Source organism: Priapulus caudatus, unplaced genomic scaffold, assembly GCF_000485595.1.
Source record: "Priapulus caudatus unplaced genomic scaffold, Priapulus_caudatus-5.0.1 Scaffold469, whole genome shotgun sequence".
NCBI lineage: Eukaryota > Metazoa > Priapulida > Priapulimorpha > Priapulimorphida > Priapulidae > Priapulus > Priapulus caudatus.
The window spans coordinates 109,542-131,780 of NW_014577530.1; the positions used below are offsets into that span (position 1 = coordinate 109,542).

At 45.1% G+C, this 22,239-nt stretch overlaps 1 protein-coding gene and 1 long non-coding RNA gene across 2 annotated transcripts; both read left to right on the plus strand.

Annotated features, from left to right (window-relative positions):
• Positions 1–582: 582 nt before the first annotated feature.
• On the plus strand, positions 583–21,819 carry LOC106810735 (apolipophorins-like; the record flags this gene model as incomplete). The annotated part of the gene is given in 27 exon segments (XM_014814175.1): positions 583–701; positions 1,023–1,178; positions 1,363–1,611; positions 2,344–2,549; positions 2,975–3,107; positions 3,694–3,871; positions 4,155–4,339; positions 4,824–4,949; positions 5,212–5,345; positions 5,951–6,136; positions 6,391–6,547; positions 7,299–7,425; positions 7,740–7,906; positions 8,330–8,482; positions 8,723–8,909; positions 9,312–9,455; positions 9,966–10,183; positions 10,389–10,572; positions 10,983–11,203; positions 11,656–11,809; positions 12,380–12,512; positions 12,825–12,916; positions 13,387–13,619; positions 13,959–14,079; positions 14,818–14,968; positions 19,587–19,758; positions 20,698–21,819. Coding segments are annotated over 27 exon segments (4,436 nt in total), but the record flags the coding sequence as incomplete, so codon positions are not given.
• Positions 15,425–17,672, plus strand: LOC106810737. The gene is made up of 2 exons (XR_001394057.1): positions 15,425–15,501; positions 16,557–17,672. It is a non-coding gene; the product is annotated as an uncharacterized LOC106810737 (long non-coding RNA).
• Positions 21,820–22,239: the final 420 nt, after the last annotated feature.

The window sequence follows — 22,239 nt, forward strand, 5'->3', positions numbered from 1 at the left end:
TATATATCATATAGCGTGGATACTGATGGGTAGAGTGGAGGTTGGTGGAACACACATATATCACATAAAGTGGATACTTGTGGATAGATAGGGATGTGAGGCACCCACGTATGAATTGCGTGGGAAGCATGACCCATGAGATTTTATTCACTCCGGATTTTATAATGGGTATGTGTTAGCGACTTTACTATAACGAAGAACTTTTTTTATATCTCTATAACCTATTTGTACAACCGATTACCGCAACCCTAAATGAAAATACACATGATGAGTGTTCATCCCCATTCATTCGTCAAGAAATCATGAAACTAGTGAACGATACATAAACACTCTTAAGTTGGCATCAAATCGTTGAACATGACTGTGAGCTAAAGGACTGCTAATTCAGCAGTTCTTAAACAATAAATCAATAAATAATTTAATATATTTTATTTTTATATGATATATATTATATTATTCCATATTTTTCCTGGGATAATGGTTAGGATGGATCGATGATGAATGTTGAGTGTGTGTAGCTTCTCTACGTTCTGTGAGGTAATTTTTGTTGCACAGTGTAACTAGGTGTTTCCGTGATTGCAGTGGAACTGCAGAAGGCTGCAGAAAAGGTGTATGAAGCTGAGATCAGCTACGACTACAAGTACAGCAGAGGAAAGCAGATCTACGAATACATTGTCATCTCAAAATGCCCATACCACAAGGTTAGCCGCCTGCTTTCTTTCTGTCGATGCCATGGTCGTCTCACTTTCACACCTGGGCAGCATATGCTTATATATACGATTGTAGCATATATTATACTCAGAATACCTTTAGCACTAGTGCTAGTAGTACCTTGAACATAGTACTGCTAGTAAGTCGTAGGGTGGTATTTTTGAAATTTTTGGAATTTGGTCTTTGCGCATGCATGCCTTCTATTTTTTTTCTACTTCAACTTGTGTGGCCTGCCTGTATCCCGGTGTGCATGCATCAGATTTATGCATTGCTTGCTTGCAATGCAGCACTGGATATGTGTTGTTTTACAGCTGAATCTGGAGGCTAAGAGTGAGGTCCAAGATCGTGACAACTGGAACCACCAGCTGCTCTACCGATGGGGCGACCATCCCAGCAAGAAGTTTGGCTTTGTCGTGCGCTCATCGCTGGAAGGGAGAAGCCCGCTGACCATGATCACTACTGCCGGGGTGAGCGAGCCGATCGCTGTTCTATTGTTATATTGTTTTTTTTCTGGTTTGGAGCGTGTTTAATGTCTGTGAAAGTGTTGTACACAACAGTAGATGGTGTCCATAGGCACAGTGGGCCTGAATAAGCATCGAACAGAAATAATAAAAAAAACACTCGAAGATTGATTGCGATCTCTATTCACAGATGGTGCTGCCGTCGCGCGCGTACGAGGTGACAGTGAGGGACGAGTACTCATCCAGGCACTTCGAGCGGGCACTGGAGGTCGACTGGGACGCGAAGCGCGACATCGTGACATCGACGACGCCCTCTTCTCGCGTTTCCGGCTCCCCCTCTCGGGCCTCGCTGATGGCGAGACACGAGAGAGAGAAGTTGAGCGAGGGCGAGGAGGCCTACCACACCATCATTACCCTCCAGCATCCTTTCATGGACGAGGTACGTGCCCCCCCTCCCCGTGCGTCCCAATGCTAACCCTAATGCTAACCCTAACCGTACTGTAACCCCAACATTGACCCTAACCCTAATGCTAACCCTAACCCCACCCCTGACCCTAATCCTAATCCTAACCACAACCCCAACCCTAACCTTTACCCTTACCCTAACCCCAACCCCAACCCTAACCACGCTCGTCATCTGCACTTATATGGCTCTACACACATAGCGCTTCTCTCTGCCATGAGCCAGTGCTGCCCTCTGTTGCAGTGAGGGACTGGGTTTGTAGAGTTAATGTGAAATTGCTGGCATTGCCATATTCAAACTTGACTATTCGTGGAGGTAGGGTTAGGGTGTCGTTGCTGGCATTGCCATGTTCGAACTTGACTATTCGTGGAGGTAGGGTTAGGTTGTCATTTGTTCGAGTACCTTACCTCGCACTCATACTGCCCGGTCCGTGTTGCTAACCAAGTTGTTTTTACTGATTTGTGTTTCTGTTCCTGCATGCGCAGTAGCAGGAAAAATCTATGCTAAAAAGCTGATGTCAGTTCTATTTCGGATGTGGTAGTACTTAATTGTTCTGTCCCCTCGAGCCTGCTCATGTCATTCTATTGTGTTGCACGGGATAATCTATGCTAAATAAGTCATCGTGTCAGTTGTTCTGTTATGCGGTTATGGTTGTATTCGTTCATGCCATCGCCTCGAGTCTAACCCAGTCGTTGTCTCCGCACGTAGGATGTGGTTCTGTCTAATGACATGACCGTGGGTGCCTGGAGCTCTCCCGTGCCCCTACTCAGCGTGACGTCACTGTCCTACGCACCGGGAGCAGACGACAATGTCACCGTGCAGCTGCACGTGCGTAACGACGACGACGGCTACGGCAGCAGCAACGTCAGCGCGGCGTGGTCCGTCACTCACCCGGCAACAAACCTCGCGCTCAGGTAGGAGTGGCGAGCACGTGCGTGCGTGCGTGCGTGCGTGCGTGCGTGCGTGCGTGCGTGCGTGCGTGCGTGCGTGCGTGTGGGCGTGTGTGTGTGTGTGTGCGCGCGCATGTGTGTGATTGTGCATGCGTGCACGTGTGTGTGTGCGTGTGTGTGTATGTGTCCGAATAAATCTAGTGAATCGAGTCTGATCGATCCCCCGCTACGCATCTGTGCTGTGCGTTGCCATGACGATATGACACCCATCGCGATATTTCTATGACTGTATTGTCACTTACCTAGTGACCAACCTCGTGCTGAGTTAGGAACGGCAAGCAGTGTACCTTTCATACCAAGCAGTACACTTTCTCGCGAATTCTCGTTCTCTCTTGCGCCATCACCATGTCCTGTCACTCACCTCTCGCTTCTCTCCTCCTTGTTTGCAGGTTCTACGGATTCAGGTTCAGCGACGGTAAGCGCATAGAGGCTGAGGGTTGCGCGGAGTATCAGGAAGCAAATGGGGAACTGCAGCGAATCAGCGTGAAGGGCCAGCACTCCATGGAACGCACGACCGTCGAGGTACGTGGCGCGGTCGCCGCCCCTCCCCCTCCCTCCCTACCTTCCCCACCCTGCTGTCCCTTTCCTTCCCTGTATTCCCTGCCCCTGCCCCTCTTCAGCCCCGACTTCCCCCTTCCATTTATCTATGCAGAGTCACACACACCCATCCTCCATGGACGCACGTTGATGGTGATGACCTATATGCATTCAGACTTTCATATACGTGCATCTCTCAACAGCCTTAAAATCTCTCAATAGTCTTAAAATCACCTAATAGATGTCAGCACAAGCGCACGTGCTGTTATTCATTATCAGGAGTATACGGTTGAGTGATACATTCGAACCTGTGTATGAGAGTCACTAAGGAAATGTGAGTGTCCATTACAGACAGGTGGCCGTTCTATAGAGGTGGCCGTTCTATAGAGGTGGCCGTTCTATAGATGTGTCCTCTATAACACACCCTATAATTATGCACTACATGGGTTTCCCTGCGTAACTGCCAATCTGAGGAAACCCCAAAAGTTTCGTTCGTAGACCGGTGCCCGTTTCCGTAGAGACGCGCGTTGACGCAGTGCTCGCTTGTTCTCGGGATGATGATGACGCGTAGGTGGCAACACCGGTGCTGCTGTGGAAGGGCGAGGCGGCGCTTCGCTACACGATGGACGGAAGCAGGTACAGCGCCGCGCTGTCCAGCCAGCTGAACGACCGCCCGCCGGCCACCGTCGATGCGGAGGTGCAGGCCACGCGACCTTTCTCCGCCAATGCCAAGGTCACATGGGATGCCAGTAAGCACAACTGCGCTTTCTCGCACGCACGCGTGTGTTAATACCAGGGCTAGAGTTGAGCAGAGTTTAGTATTGCAGGATGTAGAGATGTACAGATGTACAGATATGTCTGTACTTACGCGTGCACACGTAGCAAACGGTTGTTGTCAGCATTTATGACACGATATATGTACGATGATTATGCTTGTCATCTAGCATAGCTGCTTCACTCACTCTCTCACTTGTCATCTAGCATAGCTGCTTCACTCACTCTCTCACTCACTCTCTCGTGTGTGTGTTTCAGCTCGTCCTGACGAGTACAGTGAGCTATGGGCGGGCTACCTCAACGAGACCGCTCTCAAGGTGCACATCGTCGACCTGAATGCTCGGCACGACGGCCCAGAGACGTACCTACTTGCCGAAGCCATGCTGAACACCTCTCACATCCTACACCTGCACACCTACACGAAGCCCGACATAGAATACCCGGTACGTGCAAAATGTGTGTGTGTGCGTGCGTGCGTGCGTGCGTGCGCGGTAGGATGAGGTGAAGCCATGTTCAACATCTCATATACATCCTACACGTGCACGCCTACGCCAAGCCCGACATAGAATACCCGGTACGTGCAAACTGTGGCGCGCGTGTGTGTGCGTGCGTGCTTGTGTGTGTGCGTGTGTGTGTGTGTGTGCGTGCGTGCGTGCGTGTGTGCGTGCGTGCGTGTGTGTGTGTGCGTGTGTGTGCGTGTGTGTGTGTGTGTGCGTGCGTGCGTGCGTGTGTGCGTGCGTGCGTGCGTGCGTGCGTGCGTGTGTGTGTGTGTTGATCTTATTGACATATGTTGTTGTTTCATACTGTGATGTTGCTGTTGTTGTTGATCTTAATGACGTATGTTGTTGTTTCATACTATGCTGCTGTTGTTGTTGTTGTTGTTGTTGTTGTTAATCTTAATGACGTGTGTTGTTGTTGTTTTCACAGGACTACGTCAGCAACGGACCGACGTACGCTAACATCGTAACGCGCGTCGTCGGCGATTATGTGGAGCAGGAGGCGGCAGAGAGGTACCACCTCATGCGAAGCGAAATACACAGCTTGAAATCCAAGGTTTGTGTGTCTGCGTGTGCATGTGCGTGTGTGCGTGCGTTTGCGTGCGTGCGTGTGTGTGTATGTGTGAATTGATTTCACAAGGCAAGCTTTAATCACACGTGCTGGGTATTGATTGTGGAAATTCTGAGACAGTATTTGAGATGATGAGTGTGTGAGTGAATATAATCGATATCAATCAAACCGTAATATATATTTGTGTGTGTATATATATATATATATCAGTGATTATATAGTCAATAATCGGTGTTGATTCTTGCAGTACAACCAAATAAAGCGCAAGTCGAACAGGATCGTTGCAAAGATGGGATCGGACGTGGACATGGTCATGCGCGAGCACAAACTAGACGTGTTTGCACCACTCGATCGCGTCGAACAGCTGCAGGACTGGAGCAGGTAACTACAGAGCAGGAGAGAGGGGGAGAGGGGGGAGATATATATAGAGAGAATGAGAGAGAGAAAAATAAAAAGAGAGCACGAGCGAGAGGGGGTTGAAAGAGAGAGAGAGAAGGGGAGAGAGAGAGAGTGAACAGAAGGGGAGATAATAGAGAGAGCTGTAAAGAATCAATGTGTCGCTATGGTCATCTGCTGAACGTTGTAGTTACCTGCATTGTGATGCCATCTGGTGGCACTTCAAACGATCTAGTAACGACGTAGCACGAATAGTTCACTGGCATGTAACGCATTGCGTGCAAGAATATGAGCCACACACGCGGATTACGTCAACAAGTTACATAAAAAAAACTCTAAAAACTGTATCCGTCATGTTTCTTAAAAGAAATAATTTATTGTCTCATGTGTTTGCCAAGGCACTGTAATGATTGTGCACGCATCGCACGTACCCAGTGATACCAACTTTAAATGGATACAACTCATTATATACTCAATATATGGATATAACTCAATATATATTATATATTAAATAATTATATGCGCGAAACTCGCGAGGTGTAACACAATGCGTGCACACTCTGTAAAACAAGTGAACGATGTTGACGCAGGCGCATGGTGCAGTCAGCCTCCGAGAAGGTCGGGGAGTTTTACGAAGGCGAGGCGTATAGGGAGTGGCAGGACCAGAGGAGGCAGCAGCAGGAGCGGATGTCTGAGGCCTACAGCTCAGCTGTACAAAGAGCAGCCATCGCCCGGGAGGACCTCCGCGACGCAACCAGACAGAGGATTAACGACTGGTAGGTGGCAGCACTGCAGTGCTAGTATAGTCAAACCTGTATGTGAGGGTTGCCCAATGGACAATTTCGAAATTGTCTTTTGTAGGCAGGGTCATATTCTTTCTATATATATATATATAAATACATAATATATAGAGAGAGAGAGCAAGAGAGATTATCAACTATGTGTAATATAAATATATTTAAATGAGACTGCATGTGCATGTGGCATGATCGTCAGCTGTTATACTTACAAGAGCTCGATTCACATCTAGGTACGATCGATACTACACCTACAAGGCAGAGGCCACTGACTGGATCGCTCCTTACAAGGAGGAAGTCGATCGCTATTACTACGAGCTTTACTACAAGGTCGAAGAATACCTGTCCGCCATAGCCGAGCGCATCGCACCTCTGTACGACTACATACCGGTAAGATGCTGCTGCTGCCCGTCATGTCAGCAGCGAATAAAAACTAAATGTGGGTTTATTCACAGTTTTTATAACTTTATTGTGCACGGATCTGGCCGCACTATTATAATGAGTAAAATGATGCACGCGGAGCATGAACCGTGATCATGAATAAGGCGTAGTGATTCTATGGATGCTAAATGGATCAACTCACAAGATTGTCTGAGACAAAGTAAGAAGAGAACATTTAGGCTGGAACTTCGAGAATAATCTACCAATTGCTTAGCATTTCCGATAAATAAACGAGCGAATTCCATATATCTACCACCGATTGTTTAGCATTTCCGATAAATAAACGAGCGAATTCCATATATCTACCACCGATTGTTTAGCATTTCCGATAACTAAAACGAGCGAATTCCATATATCTACCACCGATTGTTTAGCATTTCCGATAACTAAACGAGCGAATTCATATATCTACGCACCCGATTGTTTAGGGCATTTCCGATATAATAAACGAGCAGAATTCCATATATCTACCAACCGACTTGTTTAGGCAATTTTCCGATAAAATAAACGAGCGAATTCCATAATATCTAACCACCGCGATTGTTTAGCATTTCCGATAAATAAACGAGCGAATTCCAATATATCACACCGATTGTTTTAGCCATTTTGCTGATAAATAAAAACGACTAATTCCATATATCTACGACCGATTGTTTAGCATTTCCGATAACTAAACGTGCGAATTCTGTGCGTGTGACAGGTGCGTGAGATTCAGGAGTGCGTGCGCAGTTGTCTGCAACGCATCAAGCAGAAGATCATGAGCATCTACGAAACCATGGAACGACACAGGCAAACAAATACGGCTGCCGGCACGGATAAAGTGAGCGGTGAGCGCCATTGTCGTTGTCGATTTCTCGCCAATTTTAAAGATAAAAATGTTTTCTCGAAAACAATTACATTGCAAGAAAATTTATTTAAATTGTGGTAAATCGTGAATAAGCTGCACAATTATTCATCAAATGGGCAAATGCACAAATAAGGCTGAGATGTAAAGAAGGTAAGCACAGAGAGCGAAGCGCATTTCTAGCAGGCATTTCCATGGCCACATCCGTAGGCCCTATGTGAACATTAGAGCCACTTCGTTAAAATTACTAGCGCGTTGGACGATATCTCACAATGTGTTTTGCGCGGATCGCTGCAGCAATGAGAGAGCAGCTCATGAATTCGTGGGACGCCGCCGCGGAACACGAGTATGTCCAGGCGGCGCAGGGCCATCTTGGCAAGATGTCCACCATGTACGACGACCTTGACACGGGCGTCGTCACGAGACGCTGGGACGACGTGAAGAATACGTACAACGGAATGCAGGTACGGAAGTACGCTCGCAGCGCACGTTCACACGGAGTAGTACGTTCACTGGGAGTAGCTACGCTGGGGTGTTCGTGTGGGTTGTTATCACGCATGTCGAAGTTTGATGTAGTCTCTGATCTTGCAGGTAAATTGGCACATGTGTGGAATGTGATGCTTCTAGCGTAGACATCTATCAGTCTGTAATTACGTTTTTGGGGTATCTACGCGCAGCTATAAATGACACGCTACAACCAAGACCTCAGTTCATGTTACCAACTTGTGTTGTCTTCAGTTCAGCAGTCCAAACAATAGAACAGCTTCCAGCAGATTCAACAGTCAATACTTAACAGTCTCTAATCATACAAGACATTGCTTGTCATCTCTAGCTCGAGAGAAAGGTTCAAGGTCAAAAGGTTAAGAGTCAATGCCATCTATTTGCAGTATCGTGTGAACGACGTTTACAACGGAATGCAGGACACCTACAACGACTACAAGTACCGAGCGAAGGACCAGGCGCAGCGCACTTACGACGCCATGATGAAGAACGAGGACGCGCAGTATGTGAGGGACGTCGCCCAGAAGGCATACGGCAAGGTGGGTGCCATCTTTGAGCTCGTGGGCGTCATCTTTGTGCTTAGATATCCCAGCGGTCACAGTAGAGCGCTCTTCGTCTCTACAGAGAGAATCTCCCCTGTATACACTTTCTCTTATTATACTTTATACTATATGCTTTCTCTTATTATAATATAGATCTATTATTATTCACGCCTGATGTTATGTACTGTGTAATTATGTACTATGTAATGACTGTTACTATGTATCCGTTGCGTGCAGGGTCAGTGGATGTACAGGTACGCTGAGGTGGACAAGCTTGGCTCGCGCGCGCTTGCTCGTCTGATCGCCCTCGTCAAAGACTACAGGAACACAGTGCGCATCGTCGTCACGCCGACTCCCCCCAACGAGTTCATGGCAGACCTGTACCTGCAGCAGGACTGGCACAGCTTCTATGAGCTGCCATACGGTGAGTGTCGAGGCTTGAGGCTTGCGCAGCCTGTCTGTCTGTCTGTCTGTCTGTCTGTCTGTCTGTCTGTCTGTCTGTCTGTCTGTCTGTGTTTGCTACTTGCTCCTCAGCTTATAGCTGTTGCTAGCGCTTTACGTATGATATGTACGTACGTGCATAGATGCATACAAACATTCTGATAGACTCCTGATAGTCTATTGATAGACTCCTGGTATTACTGTATTACGATACATATATATTATTATGCATACTTATATAATGTAGACACTCTGCTTGTACAGATGGATCGATGAAAGTACGGATGGACAAACGTGTAAACAGAAGACAGATAGGTAGTTGGATAGATAGCTAGATGGGCGGAGATTGCTTTAACATTTTTTTTTTGCTGTTTCTGAATTTCAGATGCGCAATACGGGGACGAGCAATCGCTATCGCGTGCGATCAAGTACGTGCGTGACCTGAGGCTGAGTGACATTCAGCATGGCATGTGGAACCAGTACTACGCCTACGCACCACCTTCCTACGACTTCATTCCTCCATTCGAAGGTACCCATCATTGTGTGATGCCGCGTAGTTTACCCTGGTGGCTTGCACGCATACCTTCACTAATACTTGCTGCATTTGGCAAGAGATTTCTGTACGTGGATGGCGTTACATGAATCTGCAGACCTATAATTCTTCATATTAATTGAACAACATTCTAAATTAGTTACAACAAAGAGTAGAACGTTATGCTGTGAACATGAGTATTATATAATATATATATATATATTATATATCAGGAGTAAATAATCTCAAAAAGGTTTGACACGTATTTTCCTTCGTTTTTACCGATTTCCCACTTTTCCCACTCAAATTCTGGCATAAATAAAAACAAACATGTACATGTTCTTGAGCTCTTTGCTGAGCTATCTTTTTTAGAACGCTTTGAGGTTATACTACTTATATACTATACTGATATGTATATAATTATATGTATATGAGTGTGTATGTATATATTTATATAAGTGCATATCTGATATTTTGCGCGCGATCGTGCGTCTCACACGCTTGCAGGCAGCGCGATGATGGCCGGCTCCCAGCACTTCTTCACCTTCGACTCGCACGCGTACGACTTTGCGAGCGGAGGCTGCAGCTACGTGCTCGCCCACGACTTTGTCGACGGAACCTTCTCCATCATCGTCAACTACATTCGTGGCGACAACGACGCCATCACACGCACGATCACCGTCATCTCGAATGGCATGAAGATTGAACTCGCGCCCGCGTTTCAGGTGAGAGCGACGTTCCGTGATCTCTGGCCGTCGTTCTGTTGTTCGCGCGCTCGTCTGCCTGTCCATTCGTCCGTACATCCAGCCATCCGTCCATCCAGCCATCCGTCCATCCAGCCACCACCCGTCCGTCCGTCCGTCCGTCCATCCGTCCGACCGTCCATCCATCCCATCGCACGTTAGCTAACTAGGCGCGCCTTCGTTGCAGGTGATGCTTGGACAGAATACAGTCGACCTACCCATACAGTTCGACAACACGACGATCGTGCGACGCGGCGACAACGTCATCGTACACAACCTCCACGGAGTCACCGTCACCTGTGATTGGCTGAGAGACGTGTGCCGCGTCAACGTCAGTGGCTGGTACTTTGGCAAGATGGCCGGTCTTTTAGGTGAGAATCCGACGGGTTTTAATTTGGTTCGACGAAGAATTACTACTGCACCATATCATGGAAAGATGACGCTGTGATCACTTCAGATTATGTATATAAACATAAGATATGTACATATATCATGATATTAAAAGGGAGAAGTGCACGTAGACATCTGATAATGATTCCTACAGTGCTTGACCTTTTGCGTTTTTAATGTGCAATTGAATTTGTAAATGTCTTCGTTTAAATGTTTTTCACGTATATATACAATAGTGAGTGGAATAAAGGATATGGCGGTAAAAATAACTCATGCCATGTCACAGTACAAAGATTTCAAACAAAAGGAAAGGTATAATTGACTAATATTATTTTATTTAGTCCACATTTAATGTTCCTTATATGCATATATGTGTATATTTCATTTGCAGGCACTTACAACAACGAAGCATATGATGAGTTCACCGACCTTCGACACAACATCAAGGACTACGACGAGGTCATGAGCTTTGCCTCTTCGTGGAACTACGGGCCGTGCAAGAACGGTATGGACCGCGCCTACAGCTACGAGGTCGAGGCATCGGACGCTGACACTTTCTGCAGCGCAATATTCCAGGACAAGCAATCCAACTTCAGACGCTGCTTCGGACAGGTGCGACCAGTGGGCGCCGTTTTCAGAAACAAAATTAGTCTTAACATTACTCTCAACATTAACTTTTTCTCATAGACTGAATATCTACACACTGATAGCGTGGTGTATGACCTGATTCCGTGAGATAGCTTAATTAATTAAATAAGGTTAATTGGAATGGAAAGACACCATCCGTCCCTCGCCAGTCTGCTCACGATGGCTCGCAACCCTCCGCGCGTGGCGGCGTGATATGGCCGGTCGCCATTAACGCTGCGCCAACTCTCACTACCTTGCGATCACTACGTGCGACAATTAACAACAGCTTCCCGATTAACGAATAACGACAATTAATGACAGCTTCCCGATTAACGAATAACAACAATTAACGACAGCTTCCCGATTAACGAATAACGACAATTAATGACAGCTTCCTGATTAACGAATACGACAACTAAGAACAGCTTCGTTTGCAGGTCGACCCGGAGCCATTCTTCCGCATGTGCTACAACGACGCTCGACACTCGGACCACGCCCCAAGCGCCCCGCCGCCATCCTGCACTGCCGCCAAGGCCTACGTCGACGAATGCCGGGATCGCGGGGTGCGGCTGTCGATGCCAACAACATGCGGTGAGACGCGCGCCATGAAGATGGCGGTGGAGATTGCTTCGTATCTTGTTAAATTGAATTCGGTGTCAGGTCTGATTTACGCGTAATCACTTGCTGACTGTGCGGTAAGACGCGCGGCGTCGAGTCGCCGCTCTATCAGCGGGAAAATGAATTCAAGATGGCGGTGGAGATTAATTATTGCTTCTTCATATCTTGTTAAATTTGATTAAGTGTCACATCTGGTTTATGCGTTGTTGAGATGCGCGGCATTGAGGAGAAATGCTCTGTTGCTCTGTCGTCTGTCTGTCACAGAGTCTCCGAGCTCTGTCGGAGGGAAAATCAATTCAAGATGGCGGTGAATTACTTCTTATCTTATTGAATTCGATTCGGTGTCAGATCCGATTTATGCGTTGCTCAGCGTAATAACTAGCTTACTGAGAGTGGCAAGTGAGCTTTTTTTTCATGAGATTTTTTTCTCCGTGAAAATTAATCTTCAGTACGTGTATTTGTATCTGAATTATGTGCAATAAAGATTTAATAATAATAATAATAATAATTAATGATGGTGAATCGTTGGCGGGTGGATTTCAGTCATCTGCGAGACAGACAGGACGAGGCACTTCAAGAATGACGTGTATGAAATAGGCGAGGACTCGACGCAAGACATTGACATTCAGCAGTACGCAGATGTCGTCTTCATCGTCGAAGAGAAGCAGTGCAATAAGTGAGTAAACAAAGAAAGTAAACAAAGAAATGCGTCGAATGGAAAGAGCACTATATAGTTATATTTATATATTTACTTATAGTTTTATAGTTATATTTATTTATACTTATTTAATTATAGTGTAGTCTCACTTGTAATTTTGGCATCAAACTTGAAAGGTTTTCATGATAAATATGGTTAATAAGGTTTTGATGAATAAAGTCTGTGGAGGGTCGGTTTCATGAATATTAATTCATTAAGTAGTGATAATATTCATAAGTTATTATTAAGTAGTGAATGGTGTTAATTGTGGCCATTTTGCTTTCGCTCTAGGATCGCAGTGAGGAGTTTGGTTGATCTCGCAAAGGATCTGGATACTTCACTGCAGGAGAATGGACTCACTTCTAACCGATACGCTCTCGTCGGTGAGTGACTCATAATTAGAATTACGTGATATTGATCATTGATTTTTGGATAAACGTCACCATATCAGGTCCTGCAGGCTGATGTATGATATATATGTGTGTGTGTGTGTGTGTGTGGCAGTTATATAAAATAGAAATTTAATTATATCATGTAAATTGTTTTAGATGAACTAGAATTTTGACCATCAGGTAAAGATCACAAATGTTATGCACTGAAAATGATTGCAATGTAATTCAAAGACACACATATATATATGTATGTGTGTGTGTGTGTGTGCATGTGTGTGTCTGTATCTGTGTCTGTGTCTCTCTCTCTGTGTGCATGCATGCGTGCTTGTGTATATGTCTTTTTCCGTGTGTGTGTGTGTGTGTGTGTGTGTGTGTGTCTGTGTGTGGCTGTACATACAAGCATGCGCGCTGCACACGGACCTGCTATCTCTCACACCCCCGCTATCTCTCTCTGCGCGCAGGCTACGGCGGCTACGGCGTGCACGACGCACCACACGTTCACACGTCCAAGAGCCGCGTGTTCACCACCGAGCCGCTATCGCTCGCCTTCGACCGCCTCGTCATCGACGGCAGCGAGGGAACCAACGACACGATGCGAGCGGTCGAGTTCGCTACGGAGCTGCCGTTCCGCAGCGGCGTGTCCAAGACCATCGTGCTGATCACGTGCAGCGGCTGCGAGTCCGAGTACATGACCGTGAGTGTGGCGCCCCCTGTGTGATCGATCGGGTCGCGGTCGCGCAATTTTCAGTTGCACCCCCTGTGAAAAAACCGCCCCAAAAACGTCAAAAGAAAAACGTCTGTCGCGTGTACTGCGTCATGAACGCGCATTCTTTAGACGTTTTTTTTAGGGGGGGGAGGTAGTGTCTTTACGGGTTAAATTGCATCGTTTTGTGAGTGGTTACGAATCGTGTACATGAACGTAAGTGGTGCGGTCAGCATTGCATATATGATGTCGAGTTAGTACCAGGGTTGCAGGTAGAATACAGTATGTGTTGAGTGTGTTACACGAGTGTTTTCCTACTCTACTCGCTAGATGGATTACACGAAACTGCAGCGACAGCTGTTGGAGAATGGCTTTAAGCTTCACATAATGTCTGACTACAACCTGCGCTTCAAGGGAGCGAAGCGGAGCAGCAAGAACAGGCAACTGCTCGGTACGTCGCGTTCCTAACGACTTTATGAATTTACATGTGTTTACTTGAATTTACTTTGTACGGATCTCCGGCTCGAAGGACCACTTGTTGGAGTGAATTGCACGACAGAACGATACGATAAGAAGACGGCATAGTGTGTAGTAAAGTACTGTATAACTATTTATTCGATAAACTCTGTCGACGGTTGTACTTCGATACACGACTCGAAAAACACTGCCAACGCCCGCTGACACCGTAATGCACTGCCAACGCTCGCTGACACGTATGCACTGCCAACGCTCGCTGTCACGTATGCACTAACGAAAATCCCAGTGACTATGAAGCATTTCCGCTCTCTCTCGCGCCCTCTTCAGGATAAGTTTAACGCTAATCTGAAATATACAAGTTATGAACGCAAACTCTTCGGAACATTATCACCCCTGAAGTTACATGAATTTATTTTGTACAGCCGACACAATTACACACACACAGGCACTCCTAGTGTCCCAAATGAAAAACATGCCATTTTATTAGATTAATAAATTTAATTTAATGATTTAATGCTTGTTTCCTAGTTCGCACATAAAATCACAATTCCCAGTTCTTTTAAATCTGGAAGATTGTAATTTAAGAAAAAAATTATCTTCTGTTTCCCGGTTCTCTGATAGTTAAAAATTGTTCGATTCCGCCACCCGGAAATAACCATATATAATTTAAAACATATAATTAATAGATCATATAAAAATATTATTGCCACAGGTATCGATGGCAAGTCCGTGTGCACGCTGAAGGATGTGAGAGATGTGGAGCTGGAGTGTGAGGAATCTCTCTACCGGCAGGTCGTCATGCCCAAGGACATCTGCGTGGCCCTCGCGCACGAGACCAACGGCAGCATGTTCTCACTGAACAGGTGGGTAGCAGCGTTGCCGCGGCGACGACGCTGAGACGTCGCGGAACTCTTCGTGCCGGACTTGTGTTATTGATTTTATAAATTGAATATTTATGCTTTAAATTTTATATATTTTATTGAGTTTATATAGGTTGCAGTTCCAACCACAGATATGTTCACTAAGGAAATCTAATCATTCTTGTTGCTGTTCCAACCACAGATATGTTCACTAAGGAAATCTAATCATTCTTGTTGCTGTTCCAACCACAGATATGTTCACTAAGGAAATCTAATAATTCTTGTTGCTGTTCCAACCACAGATATGTTCACTAAGGAAATCTAATAACCCGTGATTACTTGCGCGACTGGCAGGTTCAGTAACACGCAGCTGCAGAGAAATTCAATCAAACGCGCTTCAGTCGTCGTATCGGCAAGGACCGCCTCGCGTCCAATAGGCTAAATCTGCGCAAGTGGTGTGCGCGAGAACGAAGATGGCGCTGCAGTCGGCCGCTGATCGCGCGTGCGAAATGCAAAGCCAGCTGTCGTTTGTCATGGTAAGTTTAATAGCCAAAGCATTATGCTAATACGAATCATAACATATAAATGTTGCCATTGATGATGTCAGAGATAATAATATGCAGGGGTGAATATTCGACACATTATTGTAATTCTGATAAGATTATGACAAATCATTGGACATTGTTGACGTTATGACATTAAATTGTGATAAAATATGATAATTTGTCTGTCATTAATTCATCCCTGATAATATTCAAGGAGTCATAATAGAGTTAATCTCTATATGTCTCTTGATATATGTATTAAGAATTGTGTGGTTTTCGCTGTTATAATTAAGCTATGTTGGACATATCACTTGTCGTTTGGGGCTAAACATTCCACCAGAAGGATGACCAACTAGAGTTGAGTCCGTACTGGACGTTACGTCATTGAGCGCGCGAACGATTCTGGCGCGCCATTGCGAGTTCAATCTGCTCCCCGCGTGTCGTACTCGAAGGGCGATGGGCTGATTGTATCATAGCACAAATTTTTGGTGTCGCAGCATGGGCTAAACGTAGAACTGGTACTCGCTCGCCACCTCGATTACTCGAATGGGGAGTCCGGGCCATCATTCGAGTAACTAAGACCGAGAGGTGGGACCGGGTGTACAGGTGGTGCCGCGTGGCTGTTATTGTGTTTATAAAGAATTTAGTCTGAGCTGACTCTCCTCTGCCTCTCGATCCTTTCAGCTGCTCTCTGCTCTCTCTCTCTCTCTCTCTTCTCTCTCTCTTCAGTCTCTCTCTCTCTTCGGCCCCTCTCTTTGCTCTGCTCTCTCTCTTCCCCCACCCCCCACTCAGAATAGCTCTTTCTGCCGTTTTCTTTTATGGTGGTTGTGTGCGTTTTTTGGTCCACTCCTCGTACTGCATGAAATAAAAAACGTTTGCTGAAATGATGTGTAAGCGCCATACTGCGTAATCTGCATATCTGCGACTGAAATGTTATGTTTATGCAACCTTTGAGCCAACAGACCCTTCCAAAAAAGGATGCAGCCCAGTACACTGCTGGGCGTGTGGCTGCATGTAAAAATATACATGTCTTGTTTCTTACTTAGATGTTCCCAGAGGAATACACCTACGATGATGATGATGACGATACTAGTAACGAGAGCAACGTACCAAAAACACGCACCAGGAAGACCAGGAAGAACAAGAAGAATAGGAAATCCAAGAGACGCAACTCGTTCTTCTTCTTCTAAGTCACCTTGGAATTCGTCTCTGGTCAGCGCAGCGCGTTCATGCTGTTGTCGTCCAATGCAGCACAAATAGTCTTCAAACAGTACAAGATGTATAGTTTACGTTCTGGGGTTCGTGAACCCTCGCCTTACTGCAGATCTATCGTGTCATGGCTGCCAACGGACCGATCGAAAACAACACTGCAACGGATGACAGCTCAGCAGAACTTGGTAGCTGCTGTCTTATATACATGATTGCGGCCCGCTCACTTACCATAGAGTATTAGTGGTAACCGCGTTTTAGTTTTACTATTACTGTGTACAAATATACACGTGTGCGTGGTGATTATTAATGGTCGATTTTTATAAATGTGTAGATATATAATGGACTCTTATTCATAGGTTTTTCACTCAGTGCTGGTTAAGTTGCGATCAAAGCCATTCGAGAACAAATGTTATGAACAAAGCGCAAGCAATAGAGAGTAGTAACAAATAAAGATAGTGTTGATTTTCTTCCAACCAGATTAGCCTTACGAGATTTTATTGTCACATGGTTTAATTATGATCACCGGATTCCTCTTCACGACCCGATTAGTAACGATTACGGAGTAATAATTCTCTCTTTCCCTAATGTCATACGATGTGTGTAAGTTATGATTTATTGTGTAGTGTGATATATGATATGTACCAACTCAAACTGCAGTTTTCTATTATAAATCATGACAACATGGAATTCAAATCTTTATATATGTGCAGTTTGCGCGTAGAGACTTTCGTGTTACAGAAAAAAAAAATTTGGCTACAAGGTCGCGTTTTGGAAAGAATGTGCAGGTTGGTCGACTATAGGCGTGTAATGTTCTATTGATGTTTCTTTTAATGTTGTAGATAACAATGTTATTAGAGTTTGATCGTGATTTATAATCAATGCAATCTTTCTAGTTATTTGACTTGTGTACGTGATTGTTCAATCGCAATTACAATAGAGTGAACACAAAACACGAGCCTTTCATGTTTCATTTGTCTCACCTGTATTACAATCGAGCTTCAACAGCACAATAAATCACACAATAACAGCTAGGGTCCCCACACAGCCCTTAAAAGTCCTTGAATTTTGTCCTTTGTCCTTGAAAGTCCTTAATTTTTCCTTTTGTTATTGAAAGTCCTTGGAAATGGGCCCAATTTGTCCTTATTTTGTCTAATGTCGTGGAAATTTATATTTTTGACCTAAAATATAAGTAAATCTTCATTGCTGGTTATCTAACTGACCCCTTTGTGGGAACCATGCACCTGAGTACCTAGCAATAATAATCACAAAGCACAAAGCACAAAATATGATTATACGGCTGTAATACGCGTTTTTACAGTTGCACAAACACATACACACACATTAACGGACGCGCACACGCGTGCGCGTGTATTATAGCCGTCAATTCACATTTTGTGCCTCGGTGAGTGAAAAAGTTTCGGCTGAAATACGGTCATTTGCTGTTGAAAGTTTTTCCATGCTTGACTGGTCGTGGGCGATACTATCCGCGAGAGGGGAGTAAGGAAGTGAGGAAGAGCGAGAGACGGCGGACAGAGAGGAGAAGAGGGACGGGGGAGAAAGATAAATATGTATATATATATTTCACCGTGCGACTGATGCCGTGAACGATACTATCCGCGAGAATGGAGTAAAAAAGTGAGCAAGGGAAAGAAATGGAATAAGGCGAGTATATATATATGTATATACACGTGTCTATATTATTATATAGCGCCCGAGAAAGAGAGCATCAGAGAGAGAGAGAGATATACAGTGTGTGTGTGTGTGTGTGTGTGTGCGTGCGTGCGTGCGTGCGTGAAGAGAAATATTGCGAGAGAGAGAGTGAGAGGGAAGGCGAGAGAAGTACCTATATTGGAAGGAAGATGTGCATCCGTGCGTGTGTGTGTGCTGTTTGTGCCATACGTGCATTTGTCTGCGCGTGTGTACTGCGCATACGTGTGCACATCTCCGTCTGCATTCTTTCCTTCCTCCGTCCCTCTCCCCTTTCTCTCCTCTTTCCTTCATCCTCCCCTCTCCCCTTTCTTTCCTCTTTCCTTCCTCCTCCCCTCTCACTCCCTTCCCCTCGGTATTTCCATCCCCCTCTCGCGGATAGTGTCGCCTACGGCATCAGTTGCACGGTGAAAAGCTAGCCAGGCAAATGGCCGGTTTTCAGACTCAACTTTTTCACCCCCAAAGCACAAAATATGATTATACGGCTATATAACGCGTTTTTACAGTCACAACTACACACATACACACACACTAACGGACGCGCACACGCGGGTACAGTCGCACGCACGCGTGCGCATGTAATATAGGCCGCCGCCGTAAAGTCACATTTTGTGCCTGGCATCATCCTGAACCATCATCGACACGAAGAAACCCGTTAACACTTTTGGAGGCTAGTATCGACTTGAAGATACCCGTTAAGATTTCCGGCACCTCTACGCGTGCGTTCAATATGTACAGAAGCGGGATCGATTAGCGATCAGCACCCGGATATGTCCTTGGATCTGTTCTTTCGACGCCAGCGCGTCTCGGCCGGGTCGAAGCCTTGTTCGCTGGCTCCGTAGACGGCCCAGTGCGGCATCTTCGCCATGTAATCGAGGGAGGTGAAGCGCTCGCCGCCGCCGCTGTCGACGTAGCGTTGGATGAGCTCGTGGAAGCGAGGGTAGTCAATCCACGTCCACCACTCACCGTTCACCTTAAACTGCAGAGGAACGCAACAGACAAGGTGTACTACGAGAAATCTTGGAGTTACAAACATACATTCAAGTTCACCACTCCCCCTTCACCTTAAACTGCAGAGGAAAATTCTTGTTGCTGTTCCAACCACAGATATGTTCACTAAGGAAATCTAATAACGCCGGTGATTACTTCCACTGCAGGTTCACTAACAGCGCACTGCAGAAGAAATTCATCAACGTCTTCAGTCGTCGTATCGCGAAGACCGCCTCGCCGTCCCCCTGCCAAGTCTGCGTGTGCGCGGAGAACGAAGATGGCGCTGCAGTCGCCCGCTGTCGGCCGTGCGAGATGCCAAAGCCACTGTCGTTTGTCATGGTAAGTTAATAGCACAGCATATATGTAATACAATCTAACATTAACATGTTGCCATGATATGTCATAAGATAATAATATCAGGGGTGAATATCGACAAATTATTGTAATTCTGATAAATTATGACAAATCATGACATTGTGACGTTATGACATTAAATTGTGATAAAATATGATAATTTGTCTGTCATTATTCATCCCTGATAATATCAAGAGTACATAATAGAGTACATCTCTATTATGTACTCTTGATAATATGTATTAGAATTGTGTGGCTTTCCCTGTTATAATTAAGCTATCGTTGGACTATACACTTGTCGTTGGGCTAAACATTCCACCAGGAAGATGACCAACTAGAGTTTGAGTCCGTACGGACGTTACGTCATTGAGCGACGATTCTGGCCGCCATTGCTGAGTTCAATCTCTCCCCTGTGTCGTACTCGATAGCATGGCTGATAGTATCATAGCAGCAAATTTTTTGGGTGTCGCAGCATGGGCTAAACGTAGACTGGTACTCGCTCCCACCTCGATTACTCGATGGGGGAGTCCCCCCATCGAGTAACTAAGCCGAGAGGTGGGACCGGGTGTACCAGGTGGTGCCGCGTGGGTGTTATTTGTTTATAAACAATTTAGTCTGACTGACTCTCTCTCCTCTCTCCTTTCACCTGCTCTCTCTCTCTCTCTCTCTCTCTCTCTCTCTCTCTCTCTTTCTCTCTCTCTCTCTTCCCCCTCTCTTTCTCTCTCTCTCTCTTCCCCCTCTCTTTCTCTTCCACTCTCTCTGCAATAAAAAAAACGTTTGCTGAAATGATGTGTACGCAACTGCGTATCTGCATATCTGCGACTGAAATGTTATGTTTATAACCTTAGCAACAGACCTCAGATGAGCCCAGTCACTCTGCGTGTGGCTCATGTTAAAAATATACATGTCTTGTTTCTTACTTAGATGTTCCCAGAGGAATACACCTACGATGATGATGATGATGATGACGATACTAGTAACGAGAGCAACGTACCAAAAACACGCACCAGGAAGACCAGGAAGAACAAGAAGAATAGGAAATCCAAGAGACGCAACTCGTTCTTCTTCTTCTAAGTCACCTTGGAATTCGTCTCTGGTCAGCGCAGCGCGTTCATGCTGTTGTCGTCCAATGCAGCACAAATAGTCTTCAAACAGTACAAGATGTATAGTTTACGTTCTGGGGTTCGTGAACCCTCGCCTTACTGCAGATCTATCGTGTCATGGCTGCCAACGGACCGATCGAAAACAACGCTGCAACGGATGACAGCTCAGCAGAACTTGGTAGCTGCTGTCTTATATACATGATTGCGGCCCGCTCACTTACCATAGAGTATTAGTGGTAACCGCGTTTTAGTTTTACTATTACTGTGTACAAATATACACGTGTGCGTGGTGATTATTAATGGTCGATTTTTATAAATGTGTAGATATATAATGGACTCTTATTCATAGGTTTTTCACTCAGTGCTGGTTAAGTTGCGATCAAAGCCATTCGAGAACAAATGTTATGAACAAAGCGCAAGCAATAGAGAGTAGTAACAAATAAAGATAGTGTTGATTTTCTTCCAACCAGATTAGCCTTACGAGATTTTATTGTCACATGGTTTAATTATGATCACCGGATTCCTCTTCACGACCCGATTAGTAACGATTACGGAGTAATAATTCTCTCTTTCCCTAATGTCATACGATGTGTGTAAGTTATGATTTATTGTGTAGTGTGATATATGATATGTACCAACTCAAACTGCAGTTTTCTATTATAAATCATGACAACATGGAATTCAAATCTTTATATATGTGCAGTTTGCGCGTAGAGACTTTCGTGTTACAGAAAAAAAAAATTTGGCTACAAGGTCGCGTTTTGGAAAGAATGTGCAGGTTGGTCGACTATAGGCGTGTAATGTTCTATTGATGTTTCTTTTAATGTTGTAGATAACAATGTTATTAGAGTTTGATCGTGATTTATAATCAATGCAATCTTTCTAGTTATTTGACTTGTGTACGTGATTGTTCAATCGCAATTACAATAGAGTGAACACAAAACACGAGCCTTTCATGTTTCATTTGTCTCACCTGTATTACAATCGAGCTTCAACAGCACAATAAATCACACAATAACAGCTAGGGTCCCCACACAGCCCTTAAAAGTCCTTGAATTTTGTCCTTTGTCCTTGAAAGTCCTTAATTTTTCCTTTTGTTATTGAAAGTCCTTGGAAATGGGCCCAATTTGTCCTTATTTTGTCTAATGTCCTGGAAATTTATATTTTTGACCTAAAATATAAGTAAATCTTCATTGCTGGTTATCTAACTGACCCCTTTGTGGGAACCATGCACCCGAGTACCTAGCAATAATAATCACAAAGCACAAAGCACAAAATATGATTATACGGCTAGAAGATGTCCAGAAAGCACTTCTGCACCTTCGAGCGACTCCTCAGTCCGACTTACCCTCCCCTGCCAAAA